At 40.4% G+C, this 25895-nt stretch overlaps 1 protein-coding gene across 5 annotated transcripts in view; it reads left to right on the forward strand.

The window, feature by feature from the left end:
* AOAH (acyloxyacyl hydrolase) overlaps positions 1–25895 on the forward strand; it is a 152010-nt gene that overhangs the window by 58323 nt on the left and 67792 nt on the right. For 4 of the 5 annotated variants that reach the window (XM_061585978.1, XM_061585980.1, XM_061585981.1 and 1 more), the window contains 3 exons: positions 12102–12168; positions 13463–13562; positions 22433–22489. In XM_061585978.1, coding sequence (XP_061441962.1) covers positions 12102–12168; positions 13463–13562; positions 22433–22489 — 224 coding nt within the window. Of the gene's footprint in view, positions 1–12101; positions 12169–13462; positions 13563–18285; positions 18418–22432; positions 22490–25895 lie in introns of those variants that run through there. The other variant, XM_061585982.1, reaches the window with a different exon arrangement.

The following is a 25895-nucleotide window of genomic DNA, read 5'->3' on the forward strand; positions in this document are numbered from 1 at the left end:
TTTCTATCAGACAATCGCCATTCTTTTTATATGTTTGCTATTCTGAGGAACGCTGCTGCTTAACTGTGGACTCATTCTCTTTTTCTGCCACTATCCCAATGTTGGCAGAGTCAACCCGTGGGCAATCCTGGTATGTATATTTCCAGATTGTGAGGCTGCAAATTCTCCCCCACGATATGGGTTGACCAGTTATTCTAATTGTTTAGGTCTTGTTGTGTTCTTAAAAGTTTTTTGTCACTCTATGCCCTCTCAGAGTCACATTATTCTTCCCATTCTCACCAATCCAACCTCCAGCTATAACAAACTTAGGAAATGTCTGGACTAAAACTGTTTTCCCTTAACCTGAATGGATTGGGGACTCCTGTGACACGTGCTAGAACTGGAACTTTATTACAGAAGACAGATCCTGATATCACCTTTTTGCAAGAAACTCATCAAAAAGATGTATCCCGAATAAACTTAAAGATCTATGGATGGGCAATTATTACACAGTTTGTGGATCATCCAAATCCAGAGGAGTTGCCATTGTTATAGCTTCTAGATGTCCTTTCCATGTGGCAGAGTCGTTTTTCAATCCCAAAGGATGCTACTTATTTATTTGCGGTTCGATAGGAGACTCAAAAATACATCTGGCATCTGTCTACTGCCAAAACACTCAACAACTCTCCTTCCTGCTAGACACCTTAATTCATCTTGAAACATTTGCTGAAGGTGATATTATTGTTGAAGGTGATTTTAATGATGTTCTGCACTATGGTAAAGATAGGAGTGGAGCAAATCGCCCCGCTCCCTGTCCTAACTCAGATTTCTCCCATTTAGTAGATAAATTAGCTTTAATAGACATTTGGCAGGAATACAACCCAACAGAACATAATTACTCTTTTTACAAAAAAAGGCATAAGGTTTATTCACGCATAGATATGTTCCTGATCTCCAAAACGCTGCTCCCTGCTGTTGATGCAGACATTGGTCCAATTCTAATCTCTGATCATGCCCTTCTCTCATTGGTGGTAGATTTGAGGCAAAATGGCTCCTGCACTGCCACCTAGAGACTCATTACATCCCTCCTACACCAAAAAGATTTGGTTAGCAAACTTAAGGAGTCGCTCTCTGAATATTTTAAGCTCAACATTTTTCCCGATCTCACCCAGGAAACAGTGTGGAATGCTATGAAATCAGTAATGAGAGGTTTGTATATTGCAGAAGCTTCCATACTAAAAAAAAAACACCCAGCAGGAAGCTGCTAGAACAGCTCTAACGGCAGAAATCTCTGCCCTTGAAACAGCCCATAAAAACAAGGGTGGCTCCAAGATATATCGCAAGCTAACAGCAAAACGTACAGAGCTGCAGGCTTATGACGTAGACACTATTCATAAGTCTCTCATTTATACAAAACAGCAATACTTTGAATTCAGAAACAGGAACTCTAAGCTCTTAGCCAATGCAGTGCACAAATGGAGACTGATAAATGTTCTTTCTAGTGTGTTCTCTCACAAAGGCAAAAAATGTTGTACCATGATTGATATTAGTTCTGCATTTGCTGATTTTTACACTAATCTGTATGTTACAGACTCACCAGTAGATTTTTCTATTGACACATTTTTAACAGACCTTCAAATTCCCCCATTGAGCCTGGAACACAGAGAATACTTATATTGTCTTATTCATTCTGAAGAAATAGAAGTTGCTATAAAACAACTGAAAAATTGAAAGACTCCAGGTCTTGATGGCTTTGGTGCAGAATTTTATAAGACATTTAGTGAAATGCTCCTTCCTATCTACAAGCACTGATGAATGGAATTATGAAATGAGATAGATCCCAGAGACTTGGAAACAAGCTAGAATAGCTGTCATCCCTACACCTCATAAAGATCCATGTTCTTTGGGGTCTTGTCGCCCAATAGCTCTACTGAATCAAAATGCTAAGCTACTTACTTCGCTAATGGCTCAGAGACTAAATATCTTTATCTCTAGATACAGTCACACTGATCAAACAGGTTTTATTCCTAAGCGGCAACTTTCAGTTGCTGTAAGACGGGTTCTTAATATTGTCCATCATAGTTCACGAACAGTCGCTCCTCTTACACTAGTTTACCTAGATGCTTTCAAAGCCTTTGACCGTCTTGAATGGCCTTTCCTGCTCCGCTTATAAACTAAGTTACGTTTTGATCCTTACTTCCTTTATGTCATTCATCAGTTTTATTCTGGTTCCCAAGCAACAATTTGTATCAATGGATTTGATTTCCCTTTTATTAATTTATCAAGAGGCACCAAATAGGGATGCCCTTTATCACCTATATTATTTGCAATTGCAATAGAAGTGCTGGCCAATAAACTTAGAACAGACTCTAATATTAAAGGTTTGGTTATTAATGGCCAAGAGCACCTTATCAACCTCTTCACGGATGACATACTCCTATTTTTATGAGAACCTCATGACGCGATCCCACAGCTGCAAACCCATTCAGCTAATTTTAAAGAAGTGGCGGGGTTAGAAGTCAACTACAGAAAGTGTTTTTTACATAAATTTCCCCTTACGACCACAGGCTCACTTGAGTGATGTATTTGGTCTCCTGCTGGTGTTTGGTGACTTTAAACATCTGGGGTAACTATTACCAAAGACTTAAAACAATTTGAAAAGCATAACTTCGATCCATTAATACAAGCTATTAAAAGTAAGGTTTATTCTTGGAAAAACCTTTCCCTTTCTTGGCTTGGCAGAGTGGCTGCCGTGAAAATGGCTATTCTACCCAAATTCCTCTTCCTCTTCCAAACTCTCCCCATTATTCTCTCTGAGACACTCCTACAGAAATGGCAACAAATGCTGGACTCTTACTGTAATGGGGTTAAAAGTCCACGCTTAAGTAAAGCAGTTCTGTATCACTCGAGTAATAAGGGAGGTTTTGGCATGCCAAACCATAAGCAACTATATTACAAAGCATTGCAGATTAAACAACTAGCTCAAATGATTCATTTCGATCTAAGTATACATTGAATTTCAATGGAAATTACTTTGAAAGTGAAATGTCCATTAGCACGATCGCTCCCTTTGTTTTGTGTCTCTGTGTGTGAGATGTGCTTTCAAGTCGATTACGACTTATGGTGACCCTATGAATCTGCGTCCTTCAGTAGCATCTGTTGTAAACCACCCTGTACAGATCTTGTAAGTTCAGGTCTGTGGCTTCCTTTATGGAGTCAACCCATCTTTTGTTTGGTCTTCCTCTTTTTCTATTCCCTTCTGTTTTTCCCAGCATTATCGTCTTTTCTAGTGAATTTATTTATTTATTTATTTATTTATTTAATTAAGCTTATATACCGCCCGACTAGCAACAGCTCTCTGGGCGGTGAACATTAAAAATACAATAAAAATAACACAAAACTGTACACAAAACATGTCTTCTCATTATATGTCCAAAGTATGATAACCACAGTTTCATCATTTTAGCTTCTAGTGATAGTTCTGGTTTAATTTGTTCTAACATCCAATTATTTGTCTTTTTCACAGTCCATGGTATGTGCAAAACTCTCCTCCAACACCACATTTCATATCAGTTGATTTTTCTCTTATCCACTTTTTTCACTGTCCAACTTTCACATCCATACATAGAGATGGGGAATACCATGGTCTGAATGATCCTGACTTTGGTGTTCAGTGATACATCTTTGCATTTGAGGATCTTTTCTAGTTCTCTCATAGTTACCCTCCGCAGTCCTAGCCTTCTTCTGATTTCTTGACTATTATCTCCATTTTTATTGACTGTGCCAAGATATTGGTAATCCTTGACAAGTTCAGTGTCCTCATTATCAACTTTAAAGTTATATAAATCTTCTGTTGTCATTACTTTAGCCTTCTTGGCATTCAGCTGTAGTCCTGCTTTTGTACTTCCCTCTTTAACTTTCATCAGCATTCGTTTCAGATCATTACTAGTTTCTGCTAGTAGTATGGTATCGTCTGCATATCTTAAATTATTGATATTTCGCCCTCCAATTTTCACACCTCCTTCATCTTGATCCAAACCTGCTTTCTGTATGATATGTTCTGCATATAGATTAAACAAACAGGGAGATAAAATACACCCCTGTCTCACACCCTTTCCAGTGGGAAACCAATCGGTTTCTCCATATTCTGTCCTTACAGCAGTCTCTTGTCTAGGGTGTAGTTTGTGCATCAGAATAATCAGATGCTGTGGCACCCCCATTTCTTTGAAAGCATTCCATAGTTTTTCATGATCTACACAGTCAAAGGTTTTGCTGTAATCTATTAAACACAGGGTGATTTTCTTCTGAAATTCCTTGCTCCGTTCCATTATCCAACTTATGTTTGCAATATGATCTCTGGTACCTCTTCCCTTTCTAAATCCAGCTTGGATGTCTGGCATTTCTCACTTCATATATGGTAAGAGCCTTTGTTATAGAATCTTGAGCATTACTTTACTTGCATGGGATATTAAGGCAATAGTTTGATAATTACTGCATTCCGTGGGATCCACTTTCTTTGGAATTGGGATATATCTTGAACACTTCCAGTCTGTGGGCCATTGTTTTCTTTTCCATATTTGTTGACAAATTTTTGTCAAAATTTGGACAGATTCAGTCTCAGTAACTTGTAGCAACTGTATTGGTATGCCATCTATTCCTGGTGATTTGTTTCTGCCAAGTATTTTAAGAGCAGCTTCCATCTCACATTCTAAAATTTCTGGTTCTTCTTCATATTGTTCCTCCATGAATGAATCTGTCATCCTTGCATCACTTTTATATAATTCTTCAGTGTATTGCTTCCATCTTCCTTTTATTTTATCTTGGTCAGTCAGTGTGTTACCCTGTTGATTATTAAACATACCTACTCTTGGCTTGAATTTCCCTTTAATTTCTTTGGAATAGGGCTTTTGCTCTACCATTTTTATTATCCTCTTCTATTTCTATACAATAGTTATTGTAGTAGTTCTCTTTGTCCCTACGTAACAATTGCTGTATTATTGCATTTAGGTCCATTTTAAGAGTTCTGTCAGTCATCCATTGTGGTCTTTCTCTCTTTTCAACTAGAGGTATTGTCTTTTTGCATTCTTCCCTGATAATGTCTCTGATGTCACTTCATAGTTCTTCTGGTTTTCTATCAGCTCATTTTAAAGCCTCAAATCTCTTCCTTATTTGATTGTATTTTGGCATTATGGTTGCTTTGTTAAGAACATAAGAACAGCCTGCTGGATCAGGCCAGTGGCCCATCTAGTCCAGCATCCTGTTCTCACAGTGGCCAACCAGGTGCCTGGGGGAAGCCCGCAAGCAGGACCCGAGTGCAAGAACACTCTCCCCTCCTGAGGCTTCCAGCAACTGGTTTTCAGAAGCATGCTGCCTCTGACTAGAGTGGCAGAGCACAGCCATCACAGCTAGTAGCCATTGATAGCCCTGTCCTCCATGAATTTGTCTAATCTTCTTTTAAAGCCATCCAAGCTGGTGGCCGTTACTGCATCTTGTGGGAGCAAATTCCATAGTTTAACTATGCGCTGAGTAAAGAAGTACTTCCTTTTGTCTGTCCTGAATCTTCCAACATTCAGCTTCTTGGAATGTCCACGAGTTCTAGTATTATGAGAGAGGGAGAAGAACTTTTCTCTATCCACTTTCTCAATGCCATGCATAATTTTATACACTTCTATCATGTCTCCTCTGACCCGCCTTTTCTCTAAACTAAAAAGCCCCAAATGCTGCAACCTTTCCTCGTAAGGGAGTCGCTCCATCCCCTTGATCATTCTGGTTGCCCTCTTCTGAACCTTTTCCAACTCTATAATATCCTTTTTGAGATGAGGCGACCAGAACTGTACACAGTATTCCAAATGCGGCCGCACCATAGATTTATACAACGGCATTATGATATCAGCTGTTTTATTTTCAATACCTTTCCTAATTATCGCTAGCATGGAATTTGCCTTTTTCACAGCTGCCGCACACTGGGTCGACATTTTCATCGTGCTGTCCACTACAACCCCGAGGTCTCTCTCCTGGTCGGTCACCGCCAGTTCAGACCCCATGAGCGTATATGTGAAATTAAGATTTTTTGCTCCAATATGCATAATTTTACACTTGTTTATATTGAATTGCATTTGCCATTTTTCTGCCCATTCACTCAGTTTGGAGAGGTCTTTTTGGAGCTCTTCACAATCCCTTTTTGTTTTAACAACCCTGAACAATTTAGTGTCATCAGCAAACTTGGCCACTTCACTGCTCACTCCTAATTCTAGGTCATTAATGAACAAGTTGAAAAGTACAGGTCCCAATACCGATCCTTAAGGGACTCCACTTTCTACAGCCCTCCATTGGGAGAACTGTCCGTTGATTCCTACTCTCTGCTTTCTGCTTCTTAACCAATTCCTTATCCACAAGAGGACCTCTCCTCTTATTCCATGACTGCTAAGCTTCCTCAGAAGCCTTTGGTGAGGTACCTTGTCAAACGCTTTTTGAAAGTCTAAGTACCCTATGTCCACTGGATCACCTCTATCTATATGCTTGTTGACACTCTCAAAGAATTCTAATAGGTTACTGAGACAGGACTTTCCCTTGCAGAAGCCATGCTGGCTCTGCTTCAGCAAGGCTTGTTCTTCTACGTGCTTAGTTAATCTAGCTTCAATCATACTTTCTACCAGTTTTCCAGGGACAGAAGTTAAGCTAACTGGCCTGTAATTTCCGGGATCCCCTCTGGACCCCTTTTTGAAGATTGGCGTTACATTTGCCACTTTCCAGTCCTCAGGCACGGAGGAGGACCCAAGGGACAAGTTACATATTTTAGTTAGCAGATCAGCAATTTCACATTTGAGTTCTTTGAGAACTCTCGGGTGGATGCCATCCGGGCCCGGTGATTTGTCAGTTTTTATATTGTCCATTAAGCTTAGAACTTCCTCTCTCGTTACCACTATTTGTCTCAGTTCCTCAGAATCCCTTCCTGCAAATGTTAGTTCAGGTTCAGGGATCTGCCCTATATCTTCCACTGTGAAGACAGATGCAAAGAATTCATTTAGCTTCTCTGCAATCTCCTTATCGTTCTTTAGTACACCTTTGACTCCCTTATCATCCAAGGGTCCAATCGTCTCCCTAGATGGTCTCCTGCTTTTAATGTATTTATAGAATTTTTTGTTGTTGGTTTTTATGTTCTTAGCAATGTGCTCCTCAAATTCTTTTTTAGCATCCCTTATTGTCTTCTTGCATTTCTTTTGCCAGAGTTTGTGTTCTTTTTTATTTTCTTCATTCGGACAAGACTTCCATTTTTTGAAGGAAGACTTTTTGCCTCTAAGAGCTTCCTTGACTTTGCTCGTTAACCATGCTGGCATCTTCTTGGCCCTGGCGGTACCTTTTCTGATCTGCAGTATGCACTCCAGTTGAGCTTCTAATATAGTGTTTTTAAACAACTTCCAAGCATTTTCGAGTGATGTGACCCTCTGGACTTTGTTTTTCAGCTTTCTTTTTACCAATCCCCTCATTTTTGTGAAGTTTCCTCTTTTGAAGTCAAATGTGACCGTGTTGGATTTTCTTGGCAATTGGCCAGTTACATGTATGTTTAATTTAATAGCACTGTGGTCACTGCTCCCAATCGGATCAACAACACTTACATCTCGCACCAGGTCCCGGTCCCAACTGAGGATTAAGTCCAGGGTTGCCGTCCCTCTGGTCGGTTCCATGACCAACTGGCCTAGGGAATAGTCATTTAGAATATCTAGAAACTTTGCTTCTTTGTCATGATTGGAACACATATGCAGCCAGTCTATGTCCGGGTAGTTGAAGTCACCCATTACTACCACCTTCCCTAGTTTGGATGCTTCCTCAATTTCATATCTCATCTCCAGGTCTCCCTGAGCATTTTGATCAGGGGGACGATAGATCGTTCCCAGTATTAAATCCCTCCTGGGGCACGGTATCACCACCCACAACGATTCTGTGGAGGAGTCCGCCTCTTTTGGGGTTTCAAGCTTGCTGGATTCAATGCCTTCTTTCACGTATAGAGCGACTCCGCCACCAATACGTCCTTCCCTGTCCTTCCGATATAGTTTATATCCAGGGATAACCGTATCCCACTGGTTTTCTCCATTCCACCAGGTCTCCGTTATGCTCACTATATCAATGCTCTTCTCTAAGACCAAGCACTCCAGTTCTCCCATCTTGGTTCGGAGGCTCCTAGCATTAGCGTACAGGCACTTGTAAGCAGTGTCTCTCTTCAAGTGTCTTTGGCACTTGTGGTTAGACCTGTGGTAATTTTGCTCTTCTGAATTTATATCCTGTGCCCCTGCTCTCACAATGCCTACTTCTAGGCCTACCCCTTTTAAAATTTCATCATTTCTTTGGTTTTTATCCCTGGGGGGAGGTTTATTCCGAACCGGACCTTTCTCAGCTCCTGTCGGGTTTTCCCCCTCAGTCAGTTTAAAAGCTGCTCTGCCACCTTTTTAATGTTAAGTGCCAGCAGTCTGGTTCCATTCTGGTTCAAGTGGAGTCCGTCCCTTTTGTACAGGCCCGGCTTGTCCCAAAATGTTCCCCAGTACCTAACAAATCCAAACCCTTCCACCTGACACCATCGTCTCATCCACGCATTGAGACTGCGAAGCTGGGCTGTCTGGCTGGTCCTGCGCGTGGAACCGGTAGCATTTCAGAGAAAGCCACCTTGGAGGTCCTGGCTTTCAGCATCCTACCTAGCAACCTAAATTTTGCTTCCAGGACCTCACGGCTGCATTTCCCCATGTCGTTGGTGCCAACGTGCACCACGACCACTGACTCCTTCCCAGCACTGTCTACCAAACTATCTAAACGACGGGAGATATCCGCAACCTTCGCACCAGGCAGGCAAAACACCTTGCGGTCTACACGCCCATCACACACCCCACTGTCTATGTTCCTAATGATCGAATCACCCACTACAAGGATCCCTCTACCCCCTGGAGATATATCCTCGGCACGAGAGGATAGCTGCTCATCCCCCAAGGAATGGGTCCCTTCTAAGGGATCCTTTCCCTCTTCCTCAGCTGGATGCTCTCCTTCCCCGAGACCATCGTTGTCCATGATAGCAGGAGAGCTATCATCGTTGGAGTGGGACACAGCTATAATGTCCCTGAAGGCCTCCTCCACACACATCTCTGCCTCTCTCAGCTTTTCCAGGTCCGCCACCTTGGCCTCAAGGAAATGAAGTCGTTCCCGGAAAGCCAGGAGCTCATTGCACCGAGAGCATACCCACGACTTCTGTCCAACAGGCAGATAGTCGTACATGCTGCAGGCAGTGCAAAACACTGGAAAGCCCCCACACCCCTGCTGGCTTCTTACCTGCATAGTTTTGTTTAAGGTTTATTACGTCAATGGGTTGGAGACTGCGGTTTAGTTGAGGTGAGGGAACAGACGGGCAGAGTGGGGGGCCCTGGCCTCCTCGCCCTGCTGCCGAACTCGCTCTGCTGCTTAACTCGCCTTGACGCTTTGTCAGCTGGGGCTCCCTCTAGCTCGTGTTGTTCTTCTTTAGCTTTAGTCCCTTTGTTACCACTTTATAAATGTGCTCTTTCCTCAATCACACACCCTTTGTTGAATGCCACCTTGAAAATCTGGATTCGATGGGTCCACAAACTAGTGCCTTGGCCGTCCCCTCTTCTTCCATTACTAGATCACCCCAAATTTCATCACATTGACAAATATAGGCAATTTGAGGGTTGGGAGCAGAGGGGATTGCTAACAATGCAAGATCTGTTTGATTGAGGATTTCCTTTACAAATTTCTCAAATTAGAAAAAGTCTCTCTGGGTTAAGAGTCAACTGGTATAGAATCCTACAAGTATCCTCCTTTATAAACACAGTTTACAAAGTGGAAGGTTTGCCACATTCTTTGATATTCTGTGAAGCTCTGCATAAACAGGGAATTTCTAGTAAAAAAGGCACTATCTCTATAATTAATAGCCCCTATTAGAGTTTAAATATGGAAAAGAAAATTCGGCACGTTAAAGCTTGGGCTAAAGATCTGGGGAGGGAAATCACAGAAGAGGAATGGAGTGATATATGGGTAGGCCCACACTCAAGACCCACCTCATCCCTCATCAAAGAAAATGCTTTGAAAGTTATACATTGGTGACACCTCACTCCAGTCAAACTGAACTATATCAACTCCTCCCTCTCCCCCCTGTTCTGGAGGGGATGCCCGATCCGTGGCTCTTTCCTACATTTATGGTGGGACTGTAATAAAGTGAGACAATTCTGCAGTAATGTTTTCCAAATTGCTAGTAAAGTTCTTAAAGCTTATCTGGATCCATTTCAATCAGGCTTCAGGCCTGGACATGGGACTGAAACAGCCTTGGTCGCCTTGGTAGATGATATGAGGAGGGCGTGGGATAGGGGCGAATGCGCCTTCCTTGTCCTCCTTGATCTCTCAGCGGCTTTCGATACTGTTGACCATGTTATCCTCCTGGACCGCCTGAAGAGGTTAGGCATGGGGGGCACTGTATTGCAGTGGTTCCATTCCTTTCTCTCTGGTAGGTACCAAAGAGTGGCATTGGAGGATGAGGTTTCGGATCCTTGGCCTCTCACTTGTGGGGTGCCACAGGGTTCCATCCTCTCCCCAATGCTGTTCAACATCTATATAAAGCCACTGTGGGCTATCATCAGAAGATTTGGGCTGCAGTATCACCAGTATGCGGATGACATGCAGCTCTATCTCTCATTTAAATCTTCACCGTGGTTGGCTGTAGAAACCCTGTCCAAGTGCCTGGAGTCGGTGAGTGGCTGGATGGGAAGGAATAAGCTGAAGCTGAACCCTGACAAAACTGAGGACTAGAGAGAGGGCTTTTTCAATAGTGGCCCCCACCCTGTGGAACTCTCTCCCAAATGATCTCCGCCATGCCCCTTCTATGATAAGCTTCCGCCAGGCCTTGAAGACCTGGCTCTTCAGGCAGGCTTTTGGGGTGGGTTAGGTTTCTTACTGTTATGGTTTTAAATTTTAATGTTTTAATGTATTGTTTTATCTTGTACGTCGCCCAGAGTGGCTGGACAACCAGCCAGATGGGCAACTAATAAATTAAATAAATAATAATAATAAATAATTAAAGCTAAAATTATCCCAGATCTGGCCTTGGCAGTTCTTTTCCTTAAAGGGGGTTCCATTGTTCCTAAAACTCAGATGTCCCTCCTATCCAGAGACATTCAGAGAGATAGCAAGACCACCTTCATCATTAACTTCCTTTTGGTGGGATGTGTACCCTGCTTTTTAATTCTATTATTCTGCTGTCTGGTATTCTTTCTATTTTATATTTAAAGTTTCTGTTGCTGAATGTACTCTTTTTCTATTTTATATAGAGTGACATGTTTATTGTACTTTGTTGTTTTACTTGTATGTTGTTACATTTACTAGAGGTCTCAATAAAACGCTATTCACAAAAGGAAGAAATACAGATAACTAGATTGGAAGAAACAGCTGTGTGTACAGATGTTTCATAAAAAAAATTTAGGGCATGATAATTGCTTGCTGCTTTTATAGAAATATTATTTCCTTTGTAATTTGCATCTTTTACAACTTGGCTATAAGATTGAATTTGCTATTAGTATGATAACCAACTAAAGCTTGCAGCTCTAAAGCATTTAAATGAACACTCAGTTAAAAGGTAGATAAGTAGTCATCTAATAAATCCTCACCTGATGGACAGCTTTAGTTAGAATATACTCTTAGTTATGTCTCCTTAGTTTTATCCTCATGAGAGTCTATTGGATAGGGTAGGCTACAAGATTCCTTGCTCAAGGCTACGCAGGTCGATAGCTGTTTTTTGACCCTTGGTATTCAACAACCCAACCCAAATGTTGGTCACATTTTATGATTCTTGACTCCTGGACATGGCAGGCAAACTGGGCATGGCTATAGTCATTATAGCTGGTGGAGATAACTATCTGGCCCTTTGGGCTAAAAAGAGTCCCGCCTCTCCTATCATGTCATGTCTTGCCAGCAAGCTTCCTGCAGCTGGCCACTGTTGGAACAGGATGCTGGACTAGAAAGACTCTTGGTCTTGATCCAGCAATGCATTCTTTACACTCTTAATGGTTTTTCAATGTGTTCAAATACAGTATTTTGAGTCTGTGCACTCATGTTTTATATATGCTATTTTCTAGAAAAGTTGCACTTACAAGGCACGTGCTTTCTGGTGGCTGAAATATTTGGACCAAATATAATTAAACTGTGAGTATTAATGAGCCATGTCAATAAGTAAATACATAAATAAAGTAGCTATTTTATATGGAGGTGTAAAATATTTATATCCAGTTAGTGTATGACAGGTGAACAAATTAATCCATCTTCAGGATGGTGGATCAGTGAATTAATCATAGATTTTCAAAAAATGTTGCATATGATTAATTTTTACCTTTATTATGTCTGTCTAGATCTTCTCTCTGTGTTAGTCATTCTCCTTCCCTCTTCAAAGTATAGCCATGGTGATGTTGACATAACCCAACTTAAATAAAGTTGCATCGCATCAAGAAAGCCAGTGCTGTAGGACCTTAGATAAGTGCATGTGTGAAATACTTACACATATCTGAGGATCCTCTTTATTGTACCAGCACATTGGAGGGTGTTTGTGTAACACAGAGGCATAAACTCTTATTTGACAGTGGAATTGCTTTGAAATTATTGGGCTGTCAATTAAATTGAACTAAACTAGCTAAACAAGCTTACAATTAATGTAATAGTTTCCTGAGGTCAACCTCTGACCTTAATATCTGCATTTCAGAGCCCTGTAAACTAACTTAGCATCCTTTCACATTAAAAGTGATGATGTGAAAACTCTGTGGTTATGTAATTATATTTCTTTTGAGATTTTGCATACATAACCTAAAGACAAAACATTTCTTCTATAATTAAGAAATTCAGTTGTGATTTTGATTAATCTGACCAAGAAGGAAAGATTGTATTTGAGATTCAGAGCCAAGAGAATTGCTGAGATCCACTGAGATTATGATCAGTGTTACACTTTTAGGCTGCAATCCAATACATGTCTACTCAGAAGTAAGCTGCATTGGATTCAATGGGACTTAGTCCCAGGTAAGTGTGTATTGGATTTCAGCCTTAGTCCTTGCTTTTCTTATAATTTGCTAAAACAGGCACGGTCTTTCTGAAGTTTGATTCAAACATTGTATCTAAAGCATAGTGTTTCTCCGCTGCTGGGAAAAGGCTTATAATGCAGTGTAGAAACCAGGGCTGAAAATTTATTATTTATTTATTACTAGTATTTATTAATCACTTTTTTTTCAACAATAGAACTCAAAGCGACTTACAAAAAGGAAGCAAGAACACAATAATTGAAATAGCTTGCATATGGTGCAGTCAAAATCATTGAGCTAAGCTCAAATGGACCCATATTAAAATGAGTCTTAAATTAAGATCAGTAAGATTTATATTTTCATGGAAGGAGCTATTATTTTCTAATAGCCTAAATACGTATCTTAGTCTTTGTTTTTGCATCATTTCCTTTCAGGATAGAGAGCAAAATGAATGCTGATGTGGTGTGCCATTCCATTCGCTTTTGTACACAGAAGGCAGGTCAACCATTTTGTCATCTATACCCACCTCCTAAGGTGAGTTCTATTGGGACTCTGAAATGAAAGCAGTCAGAAGTGGAAAGAAAAACCATCTTTAAATTGGTCCAGGAAGGGCAAAATTTCTCTTTCATTCTCATAACCACTGATTCATCAATAAACAAATTTTAATCTGAATAAAGCATAGAGACACCAATCAAATCAATTATCTTTCTTTTGCCCCATGTTCATTTTATTCATTCATTCCATTTTTATCCCACTTTCTCTCCAAGAAGCTCAGAGTGGTCCCATGCACTCCCTTTAATCTTTACAACAACCCTGTGGTGTAGATTAAGCTAGGAGATAGTGGCTGATTCAAGTGACACTCATAGCTGAACAGGGATTTGAACTCTGGTCCCTAATCAAATCCAACACTGTAGCCACTTTATTTAAGGAAAATACAAATAAGTACTTCATTGAGAATGCGTGATGTATTGCTAAGAACTGCTCTATGATAAGTTGTGTTGGGTAAAGATAAATTGTAGGGTCCAAGGACTGGATATGCGCTCATGGGCATAGATACATAAAGTCCAAATTGCCTTTTCATTTGCTTCACCAGTTTTAGTTTTTAGTGATCATTGAAGTGTTAGGATCCAGCAAATGTTGGATGAATCTCCTGCGAAGTGTTTCCAGTACAGATAACTGTTTGCTTCAGCTCTACTGGTTTTCAGATATATTATTTACTCAGTTAAATTGCAGATGCACGTTTTCCTAGGATCTGCAATGTTTGGACTAGCAAAGGCTATTTTTTCTGCAGAACAGCATAACTTTTACATTTACAGTAAATTATTTACCAGTCCTATTTACCAGCATTTTCCTTGGCGAAGGGATAGGATAATTTCCCATGTTTTTGAATGCACACTCTTCTGAGATCAGTAGGGCATGAGATATGCAGGGCATATACAGACCTTTGCTGCATAGACTCTGGATGCAGGCCTGGATTCCCAAATCCACAGGGAGACTTTCTTTATGCCCATGGTAGGGTGGGATGGGGGCAGGCTGCATGTGCAGTCCATAGTATAAATAGCTTCCCTGCAATCTGTAAACTGCCAACATGGTGGTCACCATCACAGAGGCCTTTTAAAAAGGACTTCATTTCACTAAGGAGAGCTCTATCAATTGCTGCTGCTCATGCTCACTAAGTTCTAAAGCAATATAATAAAATAATAATATAATAATAATATTTAATTTGTTTGTCGCCTATCTGGCAATTAGCCACTCTAGGCGACGTACATTAAAAAATATAAAATACAATAATTTCAGATGCAATCACATTAAAACAATAAATAGAAATACTGGACAGTCATCAATACATATAAAAGCAATTATATTAACAACATACGATAGATGACAGACTCATGACGATTTACCCATCCCAAGGACCTCAAAGGCTTGTTGGGATAGCCACGTCTTCAGGGCCTTGCGGAATACATCTAGGGAAGGGGCATGTCGAAGATCACATGGGAGGGAGTTCCAGAGAGTGGGGGCCACCACAGAAAAGGCCTTCTCCCTAGTACCCACCAACCTAGCTGTTTTGGTTGGCGGGATTGAGAGAAGGCCTTGCGTGGCTGATCTAGTTGGGCGGCATAATTGGTGGCGGTGGAGGCGCTCTTTCAGGTAAGCTGGGCCGAAACCATACAGGGTTTTAAAGGTTAAAACCAACACCTTGAATCGGGCCCGGAAAACAACCGGCAGCCAGTGTAGATCAGATAATACTGGCGTGATGTGGTCCCGTCGGCGGCTGTTGGTAAGTAAGCGTGCCGCCGCATTCTGTATAAATTGTAATTTCCGGGTCGTTTTCAAGGGTAACCCCACGTAGAGCGCATTACAGTAGTCCAATCGAGAGGTGACCAGGGCATGCACCACGAGCGGGAGCTGTTGAACAGGGAGGTAGGGTTGCAGCCTACGTATAAGGTGTAATTGATACCAAGCTGCCCGGCTCACAGCCGAAATCTGAGCCTCCATGGACAGCTTGGAATCAAGAACAACCCCGAGGCTGCGGACCTGGTCCTGTAGGGGCAACTTCACCCCACCAAACACCAGGTCAACATTTCCTAACCCTCCCTTGTCTCCCACAAGTAGTACCTCGGTCTTATCAGGGTTCAACTTCAGCCTGTCCATTTCAGAGAGGCTGGGGAATGCTGCAGGGGAAGGCAGTCGTCATTATGCCCCATTTGTGAGATTCTCAGAGGCAACCAGTTGGCTGCTGTTAAATGCAAAATTGTGATCCTTGATCTAATCCAGAAAGGCCATCTTTATATTCTTAAAAATAGTTCAGCTTGCTCTTTGTAGTGGAATTAAACCTCTGTGGCTCATGGGCATGTTAATAAAATATTCAGAATGGATGCAGATATTTAAAAGCCTATTGAAGCTATGATCATACTGCAGTGTCTGATTCATGTGGACAGCTCTGGGCATTTATGCACAATCTGCTTGCATCTGCTGAAAAACTCTGCATTTTTGTGGGCCTGCCATCCAGTCCATTCAAATCGCCAATCTCTCAGGTGGAAAGAGAACTTTTATTTTCTTGCCTTCCCTTCTGGCAAGAGATATCTCACTCATTTTGTGGTTTGTTCTTAGACTTTGATGTGACATTTGACAGAATCAGATGTTATACAGAGCCAGCAAATGTTAAACGGAATAAAATATAGCAGCTTCCCAAAAAAGCAGCAGATAATTTTCTATAAAAATCTACATTGCCTCTAACCAGTTGCCCACATTGTGGCATAGAAGATAAAACCTGGCTGTTTATTCTTATCATGCACCTACTGAGATTGTGCCAGCAAACACTCTGTGATATCCAGGACTATGGCTTAGTTCATATATTACTGCCTGCTCTGTATTTTAATCAACACATCCTAGAACTAATGAATAGTCATAGAGATGATAAGAAGTTCTCTCTTTCTCTGAAAGTAAGATAGGAAATTGTTTGAGATTCCATGTGTGTTGCTCTGAATCCTTTGATGTATAGTCAGGATATAGATGTAATAAATACAAGAAGGGAGACCAGCTCTATATATTTCTTCCTCCTGCCAACCCCCCCCCCACAAATCCCCATTCATGTGAGAGATTTTTCTCTGCTATTATTATTTTATTCTGTAGCATAAAATATTATAAAGAATTATTTTATCCTTTTATCTGTTTGCCTTTGATGTTTTACCCTGATACTTCTCTGTAAAATTAATTTGTTTTGATAGATATCTATATTGACTACAATAAAGAATGCAATTTTATCTTTCCAAAATAATTGACAGTGGAATGATATGCTGTTTACAGAACCAAACCAATAACTTGCAACGGCAAGCAGCAGCTGCCCTTGTTGTTGCACTTAAATCTACTGCCTGCTGTTTCTCCTCTGAATTCCAATAGTTCCATTCCGATAAAAGGTAAAAGTCCACTAAAGAACTATCGAGCCTTCAAGCTGTCTGGATTAAAAGCTAGCAATTATATTCTACTTCCATACTGTAGCAGGTTATAGTAAACAAACCGATGCTTGTATTTTAATTGTTTCTATTAGGCACAGTGCACTAACATGTTTATGATTATTTATTTATTTAATGTTTTTAATTGTTGTAAACCACCCAGAGAGCTTCAGCTATGGGGCAGTATACAAATGTAACAACAACAACAACAACAACAACAACAATTTATTTAACCCATTCTTCATTTCAGAAATAATCTCAGAGTGGAGTACAATAGAATAAATCTGATGCATAATAAAACACAACTTTAAAACTTCAATAGCAGCATGTAATACTATATTGTATGTTACATAATAATGAAAGGATTTTTGTGCAGTCCCCACCCTTTCCCCACAGAGTCAGGATACACGTTATAGTGCTAAATGCAGTCTTTTTACTTCAGACGTTGCACAAACAGAAGATAAACAGCATTTGTTTGATATATACAGTCAACAGTCTATTTACAGGTTGCTTACAGCAGCACAGCCAGAGGTCCAGTGTGCTCTTGTAGTCCTTTCGCTTTCCCAACAGCAAAACCCGTCCGTGATTAGAACATCAGCATGCCAAGCAAAACAGCAGCAGTCCTTGAGCGTTGGAGATATGGAGAGCATCAGCAACTCAACTAGCTCTGGGTCTCTCTCTCTCTTTTATTACCCAAACCTTAATTACTCACACCTGTGGGCTTGTCTTGGCATCTGTTGCTATTAACCCTTCAATCACAGTTCCTTGTAAAACAGCATATTCTTACATACATTAACAAATAATAGTTTGATTTCCTTTTCACTGTTAATCACCCTGTACCCTCTTATTCCCTATAAAGCCCTTTCCTGGAGAAGCAATTTCTAAAGTTCCAAAGAAATGTCACTTCCACAAAACCAATGTAAACAGCCCCCTTCCCCAAAAGCTTAAATTGCCTTCTTAATACATTTTGCCAATCTAATGTTTCTAGTGCAATGAACTACTAAGATAAAATTTACTATGTTGTCATCTTAACTTTATTTCTTTATGGTAAGTGGGGGCACTTTACCAATGTCATCTTAATTGGCTGGAAGGCTCACATTTTTGCTAAGATCCAATTCCAATATAAAATGGCAGGACAGAGTTCCTAACATAGAAATTGTGGACGTTTTGACATTCCTGGCACTGAGAGCATACTTATTGAATCTCAGTGTGTGGAGTTTGAATTGAGACCTCTTATATACTTAAAATGATGCTCTTTAGTCAATTGAGCTCATTCCAGCAGCAGGAGCATTCTGAGATAAGATCAAACTCAAAGTATGCAGTATAGATATCAATACTTGGAAGCTTGCCACAATGGGAATACTTTAATGTTCTATCTCACAAGGCCATGTCAGAGGAGAGATGCATCTAATCTCTACAGAAGAAGCAAACATGTAAGTCATTGCTGTGAACTGTGGCCCACATACTAGTATGTATAAGGTTCATGCAACATGTCTGTCAATATAATACTAAACTTGCATCTCATGTGAAGACATGGAAATTGAGAATTTAAAGTGACATGGCTGTGTAGCCATTGCTTTTAGGGAAAGGAAGCAGAAATAAAAGTAAAAGAAGTAAAAAGACAGATACATATACAGTATCTCTATACTGTTCAGCAGAAAATGTGCAACTGCATTTATTACATGTAAGGGGTATGTTTTCTTTGGCAAAATAGAACAATTACTGAAAATGTAAAGATTTTTATCTGCATTCATTTAAAAAGGCGGTGGGGGATGGGAATTGATGGAAAGCAAGAAATATACCTATTGACTTCAAGGAGCCATTTATAAGATTAGAATCTACCTTCCCTCTATTAAAACAAAATTTTGGCTGAGACTATTTGTGAGCACTTAAAAGAGTAAAATGAAGAGTATTTTCAGGTACTTGATGTCACACAGGAATGGACCATGCATGAGCAAATTGGTGGATGAAATGGCTTAGTGTAAACATGTCACATTGGCTTCTCAGCAAACACAGTACATGGCAGTTTTTACAGATCAGTGGAGCTGTGGACAAGTACCTAGAGATGTATGCAGATTAAAAACAAGCACCCTTGCTTGTTCCAGTTGAATCCAAATGGTCTGCTTGGTAAACCTGTATTTTAACATTTTTCAGTTTGGGGCAGATCTAGAGTGAGTGCTGTCCTGACCATTAGTGATAAGGACAGATACTGACTTCTATCCTGAACCCTCCATCTGTTACTGCATTTTAAAAGATAAAGTATATTACTTCCATATAGAGGGAGTGGAGGTCCAAGTAAATTTAATTGTACTTCCTGGTCTTAGTGCATCAAGTGGGACATTTGAAAAAGAGCTCACATTAACGGGAAACACACATTAATGGGGAAGATGTATAAACTTTCCCTGCATCTGTAGCTTGTGAAACTGTCCCATTCCAACTTCCTTTTTTAACACTACATCAGTCCTACAAAAGTAGCCACCTAGCCATTATTTTACTGCTACAATAAGTAAAATTGCATTCTGGTAATTTATACTGGGGTCTTAAAAGCACACTTCAGAGCTAGGCCGACAAAGATTTATTAACAATTGACAGACTTTTCAGTTTGCAACTGTTATACACCTAATTCCATCCTGATTTTGACACTCACCTGTCCAAGAGGACAGTACAATTGAAAAGATGGTAAAAATAATCACGAAACAGAAGCGTGCACGCACACACACACACGCACACGCACACGTAGGAGTAAGAATACTTGTAAGTGGGGCTGCCTTCAGTGCAGCTGTGAGGCTATTGACTAGAACTGGTTATTTGGAGCATGTGGCCCCAATCCTAGACCAGCTATGCTGTCTTCCAACATGTTTTTCCGGGATCAATTTAAGGTGTAGATTATGATCTGTAAAACCTCAAATGGGTTAGAACGAGTGATTCAGTGAAGTGGTTTTAGACTTCAAGATTAATGGCATTATTCCATCCTGCCCCACTCTTTAGATGGCAATGTGTATTACTTAACTTCAAAAAGTGATAAGCTGGCCCTGCTGGATTTGGTGGGCCCTCCTGATCATTCTACTGAATAGGGTTGTTGACATCTTCCCCTAAGGCCCTCCCTAATGGTTTCACTGATACTTAATGGACTGTCACGTGTGCCTGCCTATACTCTCATCTCACATGGGGAGGTGCCACTGCCATCTGAATTTTTGATGGCAATAATGTGTAGTAGTCTTCTCTGTTGCTATGCTTAAGTGATAGAATACTCTGCCCTAGAAGATCTACTTTTCTCCCCTCCCTGATGTTTTCTGCAACAAACTGAAAAACTTCTTATTTCAACAGACTTTTGGCCTGTGGATGGTTGGTTTAGGCCTGTTTTTATGTTCCCCCAGACCTTGATTTTCTGCTCCTACTGGTTGATTATTATTATTTCTCCTATTTGTTAGTTGTTGTAGTTTAATATTAAAATTTGTTGTCTTGATTGTCTCTTGAGGCTAAAACACAGGATACAAATGTTTTCCCTGAATAAATAGTCATTAGTTAAGAAACTAAGATATAGTACACATAATGCTTCTTGGCCGGAAGCTGAAGAATTGTACAAATAGTTTTTCATGTACAATGCAGCTTTGGGCTTGTGTTTCTCAAAGAGTAGGCCCCACCCACGCCACAAGCGCAAGACAAATTGCTTTCGAAATGGAGGGATTTACAAAGCAGTTATGATATGAGCAGGTGTGCTGTTCCACCAGTAAAAGTAAAAAATCTCACTGGCCATGACCAAGGTAGATATTGGATCCTGGCTTTTCCATAAAAAGGCACATTCAACTCAAATTCCCTAGAGTGCATGGAGGGAAGGGGGGACCCTACGGCCCTCCAAATGTTGCTAAACTCCAACTCTCATAACCCTTGTCTATTGGCAATGCTGACTTGGTCTGATGGAAATTGTCTAACAATATCTGGAGGGCCACAGCTTCCCCACTGTATGAGAAATGACCGCAAGACATCTCAATGTAACAAGGAAGTGTAGTTTGGCATGCTCCATCCCCCTGGCCTTTACTCCTGTCTCATGCCCCTGTATCCCAGCCAGCTGGGCTTGTTGCTTTCTTTCTCACCCGGCCTATGTAGAATACAATAATACATAACTCTGAGAAGCTTTGTTGATGTAATACAGATAATGTAAGAGAGGCTCTTAATTGGCAAAAAAGGACAGTGGATGCCAACAGATCATTAGGGAGGATGTTTTCACACACACTGCTAAGTAGGGTTGCCAGGTTCATGGCCTGAGACTGATCCTATATCTTTAGGAGAAGAGAAAGTCAACCAAGTGCAGGTGTTCTTGCTACATTGTAATGAGAAAAACCACAAGGTGGAATTCTCCCTTCCCCCTGCACAACTTTTAAAAATACAGAAGACCTCTTGGTTGCCAGGCCCAGCCTCCAAGAGGTCTTGTGTATTTCTAAAAGTTGTGCAGGGGGAAGGGAGAATTCCACCTTGTGGTTTTTCTCATTACAGTGTTGCAAGAACATCTGCACTTGGCTGACTTTCTCTTCTCCTAAAGATGCAGGATCAGTCTCAGGCCATGAACCTGGCAACCCTACTGCTAAGCCCTGGGAACTTGGCCTTCAAAAGTAGCTGCAATGAATCAGGCTGCTACAAAGCAGGCAACACTGACAACAAAATTGATAAACAAAGGCAGAAGCATGAGACTCAAATTAAAAAAACATCCCCAAGGGTATAATTAGTTAAAGTCACAGGTGCAAACACCCAAGTCCAGGGCTCTTTTGGGTATAAATAAAGGTCCCTAACTCCTGCTCAGGGGGCTTCAACACATAGGTGTGGTGCTGTGTAAGAGGGTGACCAACCTAGGATCTCTCCATTATCTGGGGCTCCCGGACAACAGAAAGAAGACATTAGATAACAACTGCACTCATTAGCTGCTTCTATAAATGTTTTATTGCCTGCCTGCCTAGAAACATTAGCTTTGCTTCAATAAAGCACCAAATTTTCTCCACAAGTGTGTTTCATGGTCTTTGAAATCCCTAACTTTCTTGCCTCTGGCAAAACACCCACCTTTCTAGTGTGAGGGATTCTGTTTCACCGAGCATACTTCCACAAACTCCTATAAACGTGACCCAAACTCTAATCTGTGAACACTGCCAAACAAAAGTTTGATTTCTGTGGCTAGCCAAATATACTTGGGGTTTGAATTTTAAGCCTTAAACAGATTTATATTTCCTTGCAAGAAAATAGATAGGGCTTTGAAGCAAAATAAATGAACATTTACAAATGGAATGTGATGGAAGGTAATCAGATAATTGATGATAGATCCAAAAAGAATAATTGATTATGCACCCTTGCAGACACATTGTTTATTTCATACCAACTAAGCCCAGAAAGGTAGAAATTGTTAGTACGTTTTGGTAGAAAATATACTGAGTTATGAACTATTTTCTTTTACTGTTTTAGGTGGGCTTAGATGTGGCTATAAAGCAATCCGAAAGAATGGTTTCAAATCAGATCAAGGTAAGAAAGGATATTTTCATCTTGATTGTGCTTAATCAGAATTGGTTAATTCTGAAGCTATATATATATTAATTAGAGATGTTTATGCTTAGCAAGGATTCTTGTCCTTCTTGCCTCCTTTCTAGGATAACTACACACCAAAAACACTGAAAATGTTCCTTCCCGTTGGGAGAAGACATGCTTCCTTCATTTTTTTTTACTATGACCTAAGTTTTAGGCTAAGTGAAGAAAATTTGCTTTGGCTTGATTTTTAACATAACAATTTTGCATGACTCTCTTCTTCTTCTGAGGTGATTTTATGAGAAGCAAGTTCATGAGCATCTAGGCTATCTTATGATGTGGTGATATCCACCAACTTGAATGGCTTTAATGGAAGATAAAGCCATCAATGGCTGCAGTTCATGATAGCTAAATATTACAACCAGTATCAGAGCCAGAATGCCTTTGAATACCAGGTGCTGGGGAATTCAAGTGGGAAGGGGCTATTGCACCCATGTCCTCCTTTGGGCTTCCCATATGTATCTGGTGCCTTTGATCTGATTCAGCAGGACTCTTCTTGAATTCTTCCACAAGACAATTCTAGGTGGGAATTGTAACTTCCCCTAGTATAGACTGATCCATGAACACTATCTGAATTTCCTGCATATTGATGTTCATGGATAGATGAATTCAGCTGTGGTAAAATTTTAAAAGTAACAATGGCTGTAGCTTAGTGACTGAGCACATGCTTTGCATGTAAAAGGTCCCAAGTTCAATCCCTGTCATCTCCAGATAGGGCTAGGAAACACTCCTATCACAACCTTTTGAAAGCTGCTGCTAGTCAAGCATCACCAATGCTGACCAATGGTATGACTTGGTATAAGGCACTTTCCTGTGTTCTGAAATTGCTACATTACTTTTCTACATGTAGGCATTCACTAGTGCCTTTAAAATTAAGGAGTGCAAAACATTGCATTGAAAGAGGCTGTTAGAAGTCCAGGTATGCTGCTCTCATTTTGCCTAATAGCATGGGAAGAAAGCAAATTCCTTTGCCTTCTGGCGAGATGCACTTTCAGTTTTATGCTTCAGCTGAGTTGTATAATTTGCTTCCTACTTTCTCTGGATATTTGATTGCAGTGCAAATGTTTTTGCTGTTTGCAAAGGAATTATGATATTGTTTCTTCCCAAGTTATTGCTGGGAAGCTGGCCATAGAAGTGAAAGTTTAGATTTCTAATTAGTCTCTAAATTAATGCTGGACAATGATGCCAAGTCAATAAACACTGTAAATAAGCATTTTCACCTCAAGGGTAGAAGCAGCAGAAGACACGGGAGTGTCTTCTGATAATTATTACCTGCTGTGCTGCTACAAATTGCTTGGAGGGAGAGGGAGGCATCACTAACACAAGTTACACGTCCATAGCTTAGTCTCTTTTCAGATGATACCATTATTCTACAGTACTCATAATTGCCCCGTGATAGTTGCAGTGTAAGTATAAACTACCACTAGAGGAATATATAGAAGATCACTCTATAGAGGGTGCATGGGCAATGGCCGTGGCTCATTAGTAGAGTGTGTGATTTACATGCAAAAGGTGCCAAGTTCAATCCCAGCCATTTGCAGATAGGGCTCAAAAAGACCCTGCTACGAATGGACCTTTGAACCTCCTCATGAGTGTAACTCACTAGAAATCCAAGTGCCCCTATGGCGAGGGTAGCGAGACCTTTTGCTGGAGTTAATCTGCACGTCACCCTAAAGCATGTATAACTACCCTTAAGCCAATAAAGCACACAGAAAGTAAAATACAGATTGGTTTTATTAAAAGAAGAGACAAGGAAAAATATTGCAGTTTACAATTACAATCAATAGCGAGCAGCGTTCTATTATTCATTTGTTCATTCTATTTATTCTTTATTTATTTATTGTATTTATATACCGTCCCATAGCCAAAGCTCTCTGGGCAGTTTACAATAACTAAAAACATTAAAAACAAATATACAACTTTAAAACACATCTTTTAAAAACAATTTAAAACACAATTTAAAACAATTTAAAACACATGCTAAAATGCCTAGGAGAAGAGGAAAGTCTTGACCTGGCGCCAAAAAGATAACAGTGTGGGCGCCAGATAGACTAAACAGCGCTAGATAAGCTAAAAGTGAAGAAGCTAAACCCTAGGCACATTTCATAGTTAAGTTCACCTACACAGAGGGAAAAAGAAAAGAAAGGAGCTCACAAGTTGGGTTCCTGAAGAGTTGCTGTGACTTTAAGGCTGAGAGACTTTCGTATCTAGCCTGATGAGCCAAAGCTCTGCCCTCATGTAACTTGCACTAGATTTGAAAGATTTCACCCAAGTCCTTAGCTCTGAAGTTCAATGTTTGTCCCAATGTAGCTGGGGTGCGTTGTGAAGTAAGGCAGCCATTGGAGTCCTCCAGGAAGAGGAACTGACGACCCCTTCAAACTCCCCAGGTTTTATACTTGTTCTAACTAAACTAAACCTAATGTAAATGCAGACATGACAGGTAAAAACAATAGGATTTAAGATTACCAATCAAGGAATCTGTTTTTTTCCAGAAACCTTTCCCAGATAAATTCCCATAACTGCCATCTCCCAACTGTAAATTCTGGATGTTTCAAGTAATTGACTATCCTGTCTCCTTCTAAAGGTCAAGATTATCGTAAAGATTATGCAAACTATTTCTTTGTCAGGAGCGCTTGCTTTTCACTGGGGCAATATTCCACAATTTCCATGCGAGTCAGGATGTCTATACCCTCAAGCTTTTAAGGTATATAGCTACTCAGAGTTCACAGAGGGGCTGTTTCCTAGGATTCTTTGCCCCAGGATTCTTTCCTATTACAGGCTTCCAAACTTTGGTTCACTGAGATGAATCAAAGATTAAAAATCCCCAATATTTCATACACCCTTACAACCCCTGCCCAAGACCTGGAGAGCTGCTGCCAGTGAGGGTTCATATGGCATCAGTGGTTGAAGTGAAGTGACTGAGGAGCAGGGAAGTGCTTTGCTGTGATATTTGACTATACAGCCGTGAGATTGGCTGTATATTATAGCTAGTGTGGATTTTTCACATTCCGCAATGTTAAATTGAAAATACCCCCCATGCCATTCTGATGCCTCCCATAAGCTCATTTCAAAACAAAACCGTACAAAACGTATAATCCTGAACTCAGAAACGCTTGCTTAACAACCCTCTAAATTTTCATGGTGATACACAAAACAGTCAGAAAGTATTGAGAGTTCAAAGTCTAAAGAGAGAGGGGGGAAAACCAGAGCCCTTTTGGACTTTTTTCTCTGAGAGTTCTCATAATCTGTTGAAATTTGCGGTCAATGACCCGTCATATAATAAAACATTACAAAAGAGTAAAAAGGGTTAACAAAGAACATTAAAAGGAAGGTATATCTTTAACAT

Source organism: Rhineura floridana, chromosome 10, assembly GCF_030035675.1.
Source record: "Rhineura floridana isolate rRhiFlo1 chromosome 10, rRhiFlo1.hap2, whole genome shotgun sequence".
In the NCBI taxonomy this organism is placed as follows: Eukaryota; Metazoa; Chordata; class Lepidosauria; order Squamata; family Rhineuridae; genus Rhineura; species Rhineura floridana.